General features: G+C 39.9%; 2 protein-coding genes across 8 annotated transcripts in view; both read left to right on the plus strand.

Moving 5' to 3' along the window:
* The window catches only part of LOC135712667 (uncharacterized), a 269,423-nt gene that overhangs the window by 96,719 nt on the left and 155,976 nt on the right, over positions 1-16,728 (plus strand). The window lies entirely within an intron of this gene.
* Positions 8,191-9,010, plus strand: LOC135712671 (uncharacterized). Its single transcript, XM_065235615.1, has 2 exons — positions 8,191-8,401; positions 8,460-9,010. Exons 1-2 carry the CDS (start codon positions 8,192-8,194, stop codon positions 8,793-8,795), a joined length of 546 nt encoding a protein of 181 aa, XP_065091687.1. The 5' UTR covers position 8,191; the 3' UTR covers positions 8,796-9,010.

The following is a 16,728-nucleotide window of genomic DNA, read 5'->3' on the forward strand; positions in this document are numbered from 1 at the left end:
CAAAAGCTTGCCAAAAATTCCAGAAATGCCAAAAACTTTCCAAAATCTTCTAGACATAGAAGATTATCCAATTTCCCAGAACATCCGAGAACTTACTAGGAATTCTGAGAACTTCCAAAAAAATCCGAGAACTGCCCAGAATTTCCGATAACCTCTCAGAATTTCCGATAGATTCTTACAAGATTCGAGCACTTCCCAATTATTTTGAAAACTTCCCATCTGTTCGGAGAGCTTTCCAGAATTTCCAGACGCTTGCAAGAAAGTCAGAAAACCTCTTACATGATTTACCAGTTTTCCAGAAGATTCGATGACTTTAAAAAATTCGAGGATTGTGCAGAATTACCGACAACTTCTCAGAATTTCCAAAAGATACTTACAAGATGCGTGCACTTCCCAAATATTTCGACAACTTTCCATCAGTTCCGAGAGCTTTCCAGAATTTCCTGAAGCTTGCCAAAAAGTCCATAAATGCCAAAAACTTTCAAGAAAGTTCGAGACTTACAAGATTTTCCAAATTCCCAGAACATCCGAGAACTTACTTAGGAATTCTGAGAACTTCCATAAAAATCCGAGAACTGCCCAGAATTTCCGACAACTTCTCAGAATTTCCGATAGATTCTTACAAGATTCGAGCAGTTCCCAATTTTTTTGAAAACTTCTCATCTGTTCTGAGAGCTTTCCAGAATTTCCAAAAGCTTGCCATAAAGTCCGAGAACCTCTTAGAGGATTTGGAAGTTTTCCAGAAGATACGAGAACTTTCTAGAAATCCTGGTGATGTTAAAAAAAATCCGAGAATTGCGCAGAATTTCCGACAACTTCTCAGAATTTCCGATAAATTCTTACAAGATGCGTTCACTTCCCAAATATTTCGAAAACTTTCCATCAGTTCCGAGAGCTTTCCAGAATTTCCTAAAACTTCCTTAAAGTCCGATAAAGTATTAAATGCCAAAAACTTTCCAAAATCTTCGAGACTTAGAAGATTATCCAATTTCCCAGAAGATACGAGAACTTACTTGGAATTCTAAGAACTTCCATAAAAATCCGAGAACTGCCCAGAATTTCCGATAGATTCTTACAAGATTCGAGCACTTCCCAAATTTTTTTGAAAACTTCTCATTCCGTTCAGAATTTCCAAAAGCTTGCCAAAAAGTCTGAGAACATTTTAGAAAATTATCAAATTTCCCAGAACATCCGAGAACTTACTAGGAATTCTGAGAACTTCCAAAAAAATCCGAGGACTTCCCAGAATTTCCGACAACTTCTCAGAATTTCCAACAGATGCGTAAACTTCCCCAACCTTTCGAAAACTTCCCATCAGTTCCGAGAGCTTTCCAGAAAAAAACCGATAACCTTTTAGATGTTTTGCCAATTTCTCAGAAGATCCGAGAACATACTAGAAATGCTGGTGACTTCCAAAAAAATCCGAGATTTCCCAGAATTCCCGACAGATTCTTACAAGATACGTGTACTTCGAAGAACATCCGAAAACTACCCACAATTTCTGTGAGCTTCCTAGAAGCTCCTTCCGTAAATGTTCCGAAAATCCTTGAAAAATTCCGAGAACTTCCCAGAAGACCGGCGAATTTAACAAAAATTCCAAAAACATCTCAGAATTTCAGAGAAATTTCCAGAAATTCTGAGACCTTCGCAGAAGATATGCAATTTTTCTAGAGGGCAAGAACTTCTCAGAAGCTCAAAGAACTTTACAATAATTCAAAGAACGTTACAGAAATTTGGAAATCTTCCCAGAACGTGGGACGACTTCCCAGAAGTTTCCGGAATATTCAAGAATTTTGGATACTAGTAAATTCCGAGACCTTCCCAAGTATTTCGAGAACTTTTCTCGTTTTCTTAAATATTCCCAGAATTTCCAAGAATTTCCCAAATATTCCAAGAACTTTACAAATTTGCTTAGATCTTCTCCGAATTTCCAAGAAGTTCCGATAACTTCCCACTACTTCTCATAAAATGCGAGATCTTCTCAGAAGTTAGAAGAATTTGAATGATGTTTCTAAGAATCTCGATCCTAGAACTTCCCAGAAATCCCTGGATTTTCTCCCAAATTTCGAGTATTTCGAAAACTTTTGAAAACTTTAGACATTTCTGGTATGTTCTGACCATGTTTGGGAAGTTCTCGGAAAATCTCGGAATTTTTGGGAAGTTCTTGGATTTTATGTAATTTCCCTAAATTTCTGGAGAATTTTATAACAGAATTCCTGGAAAGTTCTCAGATCTTGTGGAAAGATTGAAAATTTAAATTTTTAATTTTCTAGAAATATCTACTGTTTTACCTGACTGATAATGATTATATGCTGTATCCTGGGAACCATGTATTGGTCTAATTTTACATTGCAAATTCAACTCATTACGCGAAATGTACGTTCTATTCGAGGTCCGCGGGCACAACGTATATTCGTGATAAGTCTGGTAACACAGTAGCAGTTTTTAAAAATTACTGGTAAGTTTTCGGATCGTCTCGAAAGTTCACGGAATTGGTGAGGAGTCCTCGGAACTGCTGCGGAATTCACAGAATTTCTGAATAGATTCCGCAATGGCTGAAAAGTTTTATGAACCTCTGAAAATCCTCGTTCGAGAGCTTTCGTAACTTTTCAGAACTTCCAAGAAATTTCAAGAACTTCCTAGAAATTCCGAAAACTTTCCAGAAGTTTAGAGGATTTCCAAGAAATTCTCTTAATTTCCTTTGGAGATTTGTGTTCTGCATTGCCCAAGTAACAAATTTGGTTTTATGAAGGTTCTGTAGACCATTATTTAGACTTGTAGAATGCTATAAAACCTCGATAAAACTTGAAATGTTACTTGGGTGAAGTTCTCGCTGCTTTCTCAAATTCTTGGCACCTGGAACAAAATATGCAATCGCATTTCCTTCTGTTCGTGGCTGATAATTCTGTTTGACTGCTAGCTTACTTCTTGAATAATATATTTATACATGGGATAGACAAAATGATCGGGACAGGCAAAATCATGTCAAAATTCAAATGGCATTAAATTTTCGAAAAATTAACCAAATTCGATGTAACCGGATGCATTTGATGGGGAGTTTATAACAGTTCATATGGAAATTTTGAGATGGTCCGGATTTTGGGGAGGTATGTAAAAAATTGATAGCTCAAATTGGCCACTTCCACCGGGGGCATCCAGAACCTGCTACAGAGTAGCCATGGCAAGTTGTTTGCCTGATAAAGCTGCCATTTATGTAGGCTTGAAAAATATTGTAGTTTGACATTCATATTAACATGGTTCCGGTCATGTTCGAAATTGGCCACTACCCCCGGGACATCCAGAACCTGACCAAGGGTAACCATAGCTAGCTGTGGACATGGAAAAACTACAATTTTCATTGGCTTGCAGAATCATGAAGTTTGACATCCATATTGATATGGTTCCGGTAATGCCCCAAATTGGCCACATCCCTTGGGGCATCCAGAACCTGCTACAGAGTAGCCATGGCAAGTTATTTGCCTGATAAAACTGCCATTGGTTTGGCTTGCAAAATCTATTGACATGATTCCGGTCATGTGCGAAATTATTCACTTCCCCCGGGGGATCCAGAACCTGCTCCAAGGAAACCGGGGCAAGCTGTGGACCTGAAAAAGCTACCATTGACATTGGCTTGCAAAATCTTAAAGTTTGATACCCATATTGATATAGTTCCGGTCATGTCCCACATTGGCCACTTCCCTCGAGGAACCCAGAACCTGCTCCAGGTTGGCCATCGCTACTTGTGACGCTGAAAACGATTCTGGAGACATTGCGCGGAAAAATCATGGGGATTGATACACATATTGACGTGATTCTAAACATTACCTCTCGGTTGTTTCTCATCAGATCTTGGATCTATGGTCAGCGTTGAATTCAGAATCGCTTCTAGTATCAGAAATTAAATAAGAATTAAAATAAATGTTCATACCAGAAACTTTGAAAAAAATCACCCTCCAAAAATCCGGAACATCTCCGGCGGCCACTGGCGACCTCAAATTTTCAAATGATTTATTTAAACTGCTATAAATTTCCTGTCAAATGCATCCGGCTTCATCAACATTGGTTGATTGTTCGAAAATGTAATGCCATTTGTCCCCGTTCCTAAACTACCGTTTTGTTGGGACAGTTTTTCACAACCGGAAGTCGCCATCTTGGGTTTATAAAGGGCGTCAAACATCGATTTCCAGCCTTAGTTCGTCGTCCTAGTTACAAAAATACCCATATTGTTGGGTATTTGACAGTTTTTCACAAACCGGAAGTCGCCATTTTGGATTCCAGAATGTTGGCAAACATCGCTTTCCGGCTTCTGCTCGTCGGCCCTGTTCCAAAAATACCCATATGGTTGGGTTTAAAGAAATATTCATATTGTCAGTTCAAGAAAAAAAGTGGCCGTTGCTATATCAGACTTCAGAAAACCGGAAGTAACCATTTTGGATTAATAAAAAATCATCTAACATAGATTATCGTTCCTGTTGTAAAAATACCCATATTGATGGATATTCAACAATTATTTTAATAACCGGAAGTCGCTATCATGGATTCGAGCATGACGTCCAACATCGATTTCTCTCGTCGTTCTCGTACCAAAAATACTCACATTGTTGAGTATTTGACAGCTTTTCACAAACCGGAAGTCATCATGTTGGATTTTAAAATGGCGTCATACATCGATTCCCGGCTTGTTCACGTCTTCCCCATTTTGAAAATACCCATATAGGAGAATACTTGAGTTTTACACAAACCGGAAGTCACCATCTTGGATTCCATAATGACATCAAACATCGATTTCCGGCCTGTTCACGTCGTCCCCATGTCAAAAATACCCACATTGTTGGACGGTTGACAGTTTTTCACGAACCGAAAGCCGCCATCTTGAATTCCAAAATGGCGTCAAACATCGATTTCTAGCCTTACCTCGTCGTCCTAGTTCAAAAAATACCCATATTGTTGGATATTTGACAGTTTTTCACAAACCGGTAGTCGCTTCTTTGGATTCCAGAATGTTGTCAAACATCGCTTTGCAGCCTCTAGTCGTTGTTTCCGTTGCAAAAATACCCATATTGTTGAGTATTTGACAGTTTTTCACAAAGCGGAAGTCACCATGTTGGATTTTAAAATGGCGTCATACATCGATTTCCAGCCTTTTTCGTCGTCCCCGTTCCAAAACTTCCCATATAGTAAAATACTTGAGTTTTACACAAACCGGAAATCGCCATCTTGGATTCCATAATGACGTTAAACATTGATTTCAGGCATGCACTCGTTGTTCACGGATTTTTTGGCCGGAGACGAACCATGCTTCTTCTTATTCGCATTTCAAGCTTATTGCTTAGTGCATATTAGCTTATTGCGTGCTTTCAACTTAGTGTTCCAAATGCACTTCCACAGTTATTAATTGAGAGCTTTCAATGCCAATACCAATGCATGAATTTGTAAACTGTGTGGCACAATGATACTTTATGCCCAGCGAAGTCGAGAAAATTTCCAACCCGAAAGATTCCCTCGACCGGACCGGGAATCGAAACCGCCGCCTCCAGCTTGGTAATACCGTACTGACTAGGCTATGAGGCCCCTAGACGAACCAGCCCAGGGCTGAAAGTTGTTTTACAGTTTTCCTCGAACCGGAAGTCGCCATATTGGAATTTAAAAAATCGAAAGTCGCGATTTTGTATCCCAAAATGGCTTCAAACATCGATTTTGGCCTCTAAATATCGTTCAAAAAATAGTCATATTGTTGGGTGTTTGACAGTTATCCCCAAACTGGATCCCAAAATGGCTTCAAACATCGATTTTCGGCTTCTACACATCGTCCCCGTTTTGAAAATACCCATATTGTTGGGTGTTTGATGGTTTTCCACAAACAGGAAGTCACAATCTTGGGACTTAGAAAACTGAAAGTCGCCATCTTGAATCCCAAAATGGCTTGAAACATCGATTTCTGGCCTCTAGAATTCATCCCCGTTCCGAAAAAATCAATATTGTTGGGTTTTTGACAGTTTTCCCCGAACCGGAAGTCGCCATATTGGAATTTAAAAAATCGAAAGTCGCGATCTTGGATCCCAAAATGGCTTCAAACATCGATTTTCGGCTTCTACACATCGTCCCCGCTTCGACAATACCCATATTGTTGGATGTTTGACGGTTTTCCACAAACCGGAAGTCGCCATATTGGGATTTAGAAAACTGAAAGTCGCCATTTTGCATACCAAAATGGCTGCAAATATCGATTTCTGGCCTCACAAAATTGTTTCGAAAATAGCCATATTGTTGGGTGTTTGACAGTTTTCCCCGAACCGGATGTCACCATATTGGAATTTAAAAAATCGAAAGTCGCCATCTTGGATTCCAAAATAGCGTCAAACATCGATTGTTGGCTTCTACACATGGTTTCCGTTTCTAAAATACCCATATTGTTGGGTGTTTGACAGTTTTCCCCGAACCGGAAGTCGCCATATTGGAATTTAAAAAATAGAAAGTCGCCATCTTGGATTCCAAAATGGCATCAATTTTCGGTTTCTTCACATCGTCCCCGTTTAGACAATATCCATATTGTTGGATGTCTGACAGTTTTCCACAAACCGGAAGTCGCCATACTGGGATTTAGAAAACTGAAAGTCGCCATCTTGGATCACAAAATGGCTTCAAAACATCGATTTTTGGCCTCTACAAATCGTTCCGAAAATAGCCATATGGTTGGGTGTTTGACAGTTTTCCCCGAATTGGAAGTCGCCATATTGGAATTTAAAAAATCGATGGATCCCAAAATGGCTTCAAACATCGATTTTCGGCTTCGACACATCGTCCCCGTTTCGAAAATACCCATATTGTTGGATGTTTGACGGTTTTGCCACAAACCGGAAGTCGCAATCTTTGGATTTAGAAAACTGAAAGTCGCCATTTTGGATCCCAAAATGGCTTTAAACATCGATTTTCGGCTTCTACATATCGTTCAAAAAATAGTCATATTGTTGGGTGTTTGACAGTTTTCCCCGAACCGGAAGTCGCCATATTGGAATTTAAAAAAATCGAACGTCACGATTTCGGATCCCAAAATGGCTTCAAACATCGATTTTCGGCTTCTACACATCGTCCCCGTTTCGGAAATACCAATATTGTTGGCTGTTTGACGGTTTTCCACAAACCGGAAGTCGCCATCTTGGGATTTAGAACATTGAAAGCATCTTGGATCCCAAAACGGCTGCAAACATCGATTTCCAGCCTCTACAATCCGTTCCCGTTCTCAAAAAATCAATATTGTTAGGTGTTTAACAGTTTTCCACAAACCGGAAGTCGCGATCTTTGAATTTAGAAAACCGGAAGCATGAATAATGTTTTCATTATCGACGCAACTTAAGCTGCATCGATCGTTTAACGAAGTCATTAGCGGCACGCAGCAGTGGACACCGAATATTATGTGGTCATATTTTAGTTAGATAATTGATGAACTCACAACTTTCTAGAACATTCCAAAGTTCTATCTAGTCATCGTATGCATTTATTTTCAATGTAAACAACGCGACGTCGACTCGTCAGCTCGTACGACACAGCTATCGTGAAAAATGTATGGGATAGACAGAACTTGCGTCGATGTCGAAGTTACATGATTCTAACCCTGGAATATCTATGAAATTGCCCTGAGACATCCCTGGATGATCCTCTGAACTTGCTCGAAACTCTTTCGAGTTGCACTAGATCTTCATTTTTTTGGAGATCCTCAGATGTGCCCTAGAAGCGCTTCACAATGTTTCCTTGAGAAGCCCAATTGACTCTTCAGGTTTTCAGGCTTTTCTCGCGCTTACCTTTGACCTTGTCTTGCCAATTGCCTAGACTTATCCTGAATTTATTACCACATCAGAGTCCTACCAAGTTCTAGTCTGTTCTGGATTCGTGCATTGGAAACACCCGACTGTATCCACTGCTTGGCCGACTAAATCCACAATCGCTTCACCGTCCAGTCTATCTCGTTCCGGAAAACAACAGCCCATAATAGCCACCCGTAATTCATCGAACTTCCTGTATTGCTCCAAGCGATGCTAATGCAAATCAATACCACCCATGTGAATCACTGTCATGTTCGCAGGTACTTAAGCCGCAGACAGATCATGAGATTCATATTGATTAGCTCAAACTACAGTATAAAAAGAGAGTGACCACTGTTCGACCGAAAGCCGGAAGACCTCCACCGAACGCAATGCTGCTGCTCGGTCTAATCATCGCACTGTCGGCCCTCTTCCGTTCCGCTCAGCCGGACGGAATCTCCGACATCACCTTCCAACGGGTCGAACAGACCGTCGGATTCGATATCATGAAGTCGGATCTGCGCATCACCAAGCTCAACCGGACCTGCGCCGTCTTGAACGGCACCATGAACGTCTTCGTGGACATGGACGATCGCTTCACGGTAAGAAGACCAATCCGGCGTATATTCCATATAATTCTAACGTGAATCCGATTGGAAGTTTCAAATTAAAAGTGCCCATAGCCGCCTCGGCAATAACCAGTTCAACGAGTACCCGATGAAGATCCCCGAGCAACAGTTCTGTCAATTTTTGAACGACACCTACCGGGAATATCAGGAGATTTTCGAGCAAACCACCAATCTACCGCGGATCGAGTCGGACGTGCCCTGTCCACTGCCGGCGGAGGGCTATTGGTTCAAGCATTTTGTGCTGAAACCGGAAACCATGCCGCAGATGATCCCGGAAGGCTACTGGCGGCTGACGGTGCTGTTCACCGGACCAGAGGGTGAAGCTGATCTGCAGATATTCTTCACGGTGTCCAAGGAGGAGAACTAGTACGGGTTCGGATGGAAGGTTCTCGGGAATGTACCGGGCAAATTTTGGCAATAAATGTGCAATTTTGCTTATCCGTGTAGTCCGAACAATTTGACATGTACTGCCGTAATTAATGAATCGATGGCACTCACTCATGTAGACACGATTCCAATTACTGTAATTATAAAAGCTCACATTAGAAATTCAATGGTCCGACCATAACCAGTTGCACGCTATAAATCATAAACAGCCATGTAATCAAATGTAACCGTTCTGTGCTGTGTCAGGTGCAGTCAAACTCCTACTCACGAACGCCACGCTTGGTTCGAGCTACGCTACAGCTATGCACCCAAACGGCGCGGCGCGGCGGTGCACACTTGGCATGAATAAAATATTCACGTGAATGGACAACCCCAAATGAGATTTACGGTCATTGCATTTACATAAACATTGCAACAACGGGAAAAGGACGAGAAGGAGGATGGTGAGAATTCCTCCGAACACGTGTGTTCCGTCAAACTTTGACGAGTATCCTCCATCTAGGTGGGGCCGAAGGTGACGAAGTTTTCGTTTTACATTAGCACTAATGTCCATTAGTGCTGGTGTTTATTGTGACTTTGACTGTTACGTTTTCTGGCAGCAGGCGTACGTTACGCTAGAGTGTGACCGTGCCGAGGGAATGCAATGAATATTGAATGAAACATGATGGAGCATGGCGAAAGCTGAAAAGGAACATTTTAGGAGGAATTTCTGAAGGCATTTTAAAGAAATTCCTGGAAGAGTGAATTTTCACGTCATTAATTAATTAATTTTTAATTAACTAGGGCACGGGTAAAGCTTGTTTGCAATCGCCATAAAACGATGGAATACATTGTTTCGAGTATTGGATTTTTGGATTAACGGTAGATTTGAATCCTACGATGTTTTATTACGTCCAACGTTTCAGTCTTTGGATTTGACCTTCTTCAGGGAATATAAAGTTGAACCGTTTTTCATCGAAACGATGGCGATGATAAAACTGCAGTCAACAGTTTTTCTTGAAGTTTGAAAAACCCTTAATCGCTACATAATGTCATTAATGTTCATGAATATCAGATGTTGTATTTTCTCCAAATTGCCGTGGAGTCCGAATAATTTGTTAAACAAGATAAACCAAGGCGCAGATTTGATCCACATCGGCACTATGAATGTGTTTGGACGTATTTCGATGCAGCAGACATTGTTCGAGTCTAGGTTGATCTTTTAGAACAAATTATCCGGACTCCAGGACGTTTTGGAGGACCTAGAACATCTTAAATTCATAACAGTAGGACATATGTGATCCACATAAACACTATGAACCTGTTTGGACATATTTCGATGCAGCAGATATTGTTTGAGCCAAGGTTGATCTTGTTGAACAAATTATCCGGACTCCAGGACAGTGTGGAGAATCTAGAGCATCTGAAATTCATGACAGTAGGACATGTGTGATCCATATAAACACTAAGAACCTAGTTGAAGATGCTAATTTCAAATAACAGACTGTAGTGGTAATTTTTATACGATAGATGGAGTAGATGAAAGCATAGAGTTGATAGTTCCGTTAGAGTACGGCAGTGTGAAGATTGTATATAGATATTAGAATAGCGAACTAGGACAACTTTTTAAGGAAGGTACAAATCGGTTTTTTCATTCGGTTTCGGTTTTTGGTAAAGAGAGATGAAAAAACCGATTTGTACCTTCCTTAAAAAGTTGTCCTAGTTCGCTATTCTAATATCTATATACAATCTTCACACTGCCGTACTCTAACGGAACTATCAACTCTATGCTTTCATCTACTCCATCTATCGTATAAAAATTACCACTACAGTCTGTTATTTGAAATTAGCATCTTCAACTATGTAAATCGTTGACTTCACGTAGAAGTAATACTAAAAACATATAGTCAAAGTACTAAGAACCTGTTTATACATATTTAAATACAGCAGACATTGTCCGAGCCTAGGTTGATCTTGTTGAACCAATTATCCGGACTCCAGGACAGTTTGGAGAATTTAGAACAGCTAATATACATAACAACAAGTCATGCATGATCCACATAGACACTATGAACCTGCTTGGATGTATTTAAATACAGCAGACATTGCACAGTGGCTTATTTCGAGCAAAAAAACAGACGCAATTCAGAAACGGGTTTTCAGCTTACGGAAGATAGTGAATCTTATGTAAAAAATTCCGGGGAATCTCATGGTGTCAACCCCTTTCCGAAAAAATGGCAGGAAACGTCCGATTTCTCCCTTTTTCCCCTATAAATGAGAAATATTTGAAAATATCGATCTATAACAATCTGCAACCTCGATAAAGACATTCAAAAACCATTGTACCTTACGTAAAAAAGTCTAAGGAGTCGAATGCCAGTAACCTCTTTGATGTCAAAAATCTTAAAGTGGCCCAATTCACCCGTTTTCCCCTATAAGTTGAAATTTTTGAAAATATTGATCTATAACAATCCGCAACTTCAATAAAGATATTCAAAAACCATGCTGCCTCACGCAAAAAAAGTCCAAGGAATCGAATAGCGTTATCCCCTTTCATGTCAAAGATCGAAAAGTGGCCTAATTCACCCGTTTTCCCCTAAAAATTGAAATTTTTCAAAATATCGTTCAATAACAATCCGCAACTTCGATGAAGGCGATCAAAAACCATGCTACCTTACGTAAAAAAGTCCAAGGAATTGAATGCTGGTAACCCCTTCAACGTCAAAGATCGAGAAGTGGCACAAATTGCCCGTTTTCCCCTATAAGTTGATTTTTTTTTTAAATTTCGATCAATAACAATCCAAAACTTATATAAAGACATTCAAAAACCAAGCTGCTTTACGTAAAAAAGTCCAAGGAATCGAATGCCGTTATCTCCTTTCATGTTCATGATCGAAAAGTGGCCTAATTCACCCGTTTTTCCCTAAATATTGAAATTTTTCAAAATATCGATCAATAACAATCCAAAACTTCGATAAAGGCAGTCAAAACCCATGCTACCTTACGTAAAAAAGTCTAAGGAATCGAATGCTGGTATCCTCTTTGATGCCAAAAATCTAAAAATGACCCAATTCAACCGTTTTCCCCTATAAGTTGATTTTTTTTTTAAATATCGATCTATAACAATCCACAACTTCGATAAAGATATTCAAAAACCATGCTACCTTACGTAAAAAAGTCCAAGAAATTGAATACCGTTATCCCCTTTCATGTCAAAGATCGAAAAGTGGTCTAATTCACCCGTTTTCCCCTATAAGTTGAAATTTTTGAAAATATTGATCAATAACAATCCACAACTTCGATAAAGACATTCCAAAGCCATGCTACCATATGTAACAATAAGTTGAAGGGATCAAATTCCGGCATCCTTTATACTGTCAAAGATCAGAAATCAAATCAAATGTTGCCCGCTCAAGACATTTTCATTAGAAATAATAAGAAGCGTTTTGACTTTGACTTTGCACCTGTGCAAAATTTTTATCAATTTTAATTCTTTTTTATCATGTAGTATCATCCTCATCGCTTTCCTCTTCACTCTCATTTGATTCATCATCGCCCATCTCCTCATCATCACTTTGTACATTGCTATCGTCTTCATCGGCCTTATCTCTATCATCGATCGGAATAGTAAAATGTCATCTGTCGCTCAAACAGCTCGTCTTTTATTCTTTTCCGTGAGCGTTCTGCTGGAACATCTTGATCAGCGTGTTTCGGGTCTGACCAGGTCAATGAGAGGCGCATCATGTCTTCCAAGTTGTTCTCTGGTGACGTTTTCCGAGAAAGATACGTTCTGCCATATTTGGACCGTTTATGGCACCTCTCACCGGCTTGTTCATCCGCAAAACTTAGAGGATATGGCTGAAATGGTTCAGTTATGAAATTAGTTTTTCTTACTGCCATAAGAATCTTTTAATTATAGTTACCAATTTTTCGATGTACTCCGGTAGGTGTGAATATTTATGCATTGATGGCGGTATTTTATTATTCAGGAATGGAAACTGCTTCCAGATCTGCTGTTCAAGCTGCGCATACAATTGTCTGACTTTTTCGGCGTTAAGATGTTTGGATGACAATAGCAAAGAACTTATCATTCTGAGCTTTTCTACCAACTCCTGGCTGATTCCCAAAATGGCGGAGAAGTTCTTTGGATCAGCGAGGAGTCTTCGAGCCATGTTTCCGTTATTGGATGAGCCGCTTCCTCCGATTTTCGGTCTATTTATTAAGAGTTTAAAGTGGCTCTCGAGCTGTCTGGTTATCTCCTTTCTCTTCTCCTTAACTTTAGTGTCCTTTTGTGCGGGATGTCCAGGAATGTGCAGCTGACCAGAGACCCGAATCAGCCATTCTACACAGTTCAGTCGACAATGGTAAAAAGACGGTCCAATCCGATCGTCTGCTGCGTTGACGCATAGAGGACACTTATGCGTGTCAGTGTTTTTGTTCACCGCATGTCTCTTAGAGCTACCCTACAGGTTAAAACTCCGTTGTCCCAAATCGGAGGATCATACGCCGGAATGATGGCATCTCGATGCTGCATCGCCTCCTCCCACGGAACTAAGCAGTTCCTACCATAAATGGACTTGCTATACTTTCTGATACTGGCGTACTTTCTCCGTGTCAGGCCCAATCGAGTTTTGAGACGAAGCGACATCTCTGCTGTTGGTTTGACAAGCTTCTTTTGCCTTGCCTTCTTCAAAGCTTTGCATGCCCATTCCTCTCCGCGTATCCTCAGCTTTCGGAGCATTTTTGCCATACTTGGAGACAAGCTATGCATGCTACATAGTTTTTCAGCTGCCCGCAGCAATTTCTCCAAAGGCTCTGTATCGGCTAAAGCTTTGCTTTGCTTGCTCTTCAAGCTTTCAGAGAGATCTTCGAAGCATTTATTTTTCGGACCACGTTTTCTCTTCGAAATTGGGGCGACCTATTTCAAAAGTAAGAACGTGCAGGGCATCCTTGATAATGACACACTTAACGCAACAAACATTTACCAGGTTTAACTATTCTACTAGAAAAACTCTACCTACATAGTCAACAACCATAGAATTGGCAAAACAAATTGTCAATTCAATGAAAATAATAGAATGTGTTTTAAATAATAATATATCTTAGCACGAACGTTTCATCGAGCCATCTCCGGTATTTCTCATAAAATTTTCGTTTCCCATGCGACAATTTCCAGCGGTAGCGGAAGTTTCGAATCCACGTTGTAACAGCAGGCAACAGTTCTTTCCAATTGCTCACACCTTCTGCGATAAGCTCCTGAATTAAACACTCGCGATCTTGCTTTGAACGGAGATAGAGGTCCACAACTTTTTCGTTCCTCATTTTAACAAAAAAAAAACACACACCCACACTTGAGCAATCAACTCAGGAAACTTTGCAGCATAAAACGCATTTCCGAGTTTTTGACACATCATTCATCTTCTTTTCTATTTACATGAGCAAGCGTCTTATTCGCCTTGACGACAGTAGGATGTTTGTTTACATTCCTCCTCACACCGGATACCGGTTTTCAATTCCTTGGATTTTTGCATGAGGCAGCATGGCTTTTGAATGTCTTTATCGAAGTGGATGATTGGTATGGAGCGTTATTTAAAAAAAATCAAGTTAAACGGAAAAAGGGGCGAATCAAGCCACTGCTCGATTTTGAAAATTAAAGGGGATACCGGCATTCGATTTCTTGGACTTTTTACATAAAGGTGCATGGTTTTTGAATGTCTTAATCGAATTTGCGGATCGTTGTAGAACGATATTTTGATAAATTTCAACTTTTAAGGGGAAAACGGGTGAATTAGGCTACTTCTCCAATTTGGATATACTGATGGGACACCGATACTGGATTCCTTGGACTTTTTTTTTACATAAGGTAGCATGGTTTTGAATGTCTTTATCGAAGTTGTGGATTGTTATAGATCGAAATTTAAAAATATTTCATCTTATAGGGGAAAACGGTTGATTTGGGTCACTTCTTGATCTTTGACGTTGAAGGGATTACCGGCATTCGATTCCTTGGACTTTTTTTTACGTAAGGTAGCATGAGTTTTGACTGCCTTTATCGAAGTTTTGGATTGTTATTGATCGATATTTTGAAAAATTTCAATATTTAGGGAAAAACGGGTGAATTAGGCCACTTTTCGATCTTTGACATGAAAGGGGATAACGGCATTCGATTCCTTGGACTTTTTTACGTAAAGCAGCTTGGTTTTTGAATGTCTTTATCGAAGTTTTGGATTGTAATTGATCGAAATTAAAAAAAATGCAACTTATAGGGGAAAACGGGCAATTTGTGCCACTTCTCGATCTTTGACGTTGAAGGGGTTACCAGCATTCAATTCCTTGGACTTTTTTACGTAAGGTAGCATGGTTTTTGATCGCCTTCATCGAAGTTGCGGATTGTTATTGAACGATATTTTGAAAAATTTCAATTTTTAGGGGAAAACGGGTGAATTAGGCCACTTTTCGATCTTTGACATGAAAGGGGATAACGCTATTCGATTCCTTGGACTTTTTTTGCGTGAGGCAGCATGGTTTTTGAATATCTTTATTGAAGTTGCGGATTGTTATAGATCAATATTTTCAAAAATTTCAACTTATAGGGGAAAACGGGTGAATTGGGCCACTTTAAGATTTTTGACATCAAAGAGGTTACTGGCATTCGACTCCTTAGACTTTTTTACGTAAGGTACAATGGTTTTTGAATGTCTTTATCGAGGTTGCAGATTGTTATAGATCGATATTTTCAAATATTTCTCATTTATAGGGGAAAAAGGGAGAAATCGGACGTTTCCTGCCATTTTTTCGGAAAGGGGTTGACACCATGAGATTCCCCGGAATTTTTTACATAAGATTCACTATCTTCCGTAAGCTGAAAACCCGTTTCTGAATTGCGTCTGTTTTTTTGCTCGAAATAAGCCACTGTGCATTGTCCGAGCCTAGGTTGATCTTATAGAACAATTTATCTGAACTCCAGGACAGCTTGGAGAACCTAGAATATCTGATATACATGACAATAGGTCATGCATGATCAACATAGACACTATTAACCTGTTTGGACGTATTTTGATGCAGCAGACATTGTCCGAGCCTAGGTTGATCTTGTAGAACAAATTATCTCGACTCCAGGACGTTATGGAGAACCTAGCACATCTGAAATTCATGACAGTAGGACATGTGTGATCCACATAAACACTACGAACCTGTTTGGACATATTTAAATACAGTAGACATTGTCCGAGCCTAGGTTGATCTTGTAAAACAAATTATCCGGACTCCTGGATGATTTGGAGAACATAGAACATCTGCTTTACATGACAATAAGCCATGCATGATCCTTATAGACACTATGAATGTAAATGAACATATTTCGATGCATCAGATATCTCGGAGCCTTGGTTGATCTTGTAAAACAAATTATCCGGACTCCACGAGGATTTGGGGAACATACCGTATTGGTGATAATGTTTGCACCATTAAGCAATGTCAAAATTAAAAAAATTCTCAAAAATTTCATTTTCGGGTTTTCTTATGTATTCAAAGAGGAATGTTTCTCAGAGTCTTATACTATGTTAATCATCGATCAGGTTTCCATTTGTTGCAATTACGGCCTCCACACGCTTCCGGAACGCACGGCAGGTTCTAATAATGTAGTCTGGATCCATTTCTCTCCAGGTAGAGGTCAATGTTTGTCTGAGGCTTGCTGTACTCGGGTGGCGTTTAGAACAGGCCTTGGCCTTCATGACGCGCCATATTGAGTAATCCAGCGGATTAAGATCGGGCCACATATCCTTCGCCCAGAACGGAAGATGTTCCTGCAACCACTTCTGAGTGCGGTTCAAGGTGTGGCACGGAGCCCCATCTTGTTGAAATACAACATTTGGCTTCGGACCGTACTGTTATTTGATCCACGGAAGAACATACTTACTTCAAATACCGATGTA

Source organism: Ochlerotatus camptorhynchus, unplaced genomic scaffold (genome assembly GCF_037179485.1).
Source record: "Ochlerotatus camptorhynchus isolate MF236.1 unplaced genomic scaffold, CSIRO-AGI_Acam_v1.1 ptg000500l, whole genome shotgun sequence".
Taxonomy (NCBI): Eukaryota; Metazoa; Arthropoda; class Insecta; order Diptera; family Culicidae; genus Ochlerotatus; species Ochlerotatus camptorhynchus.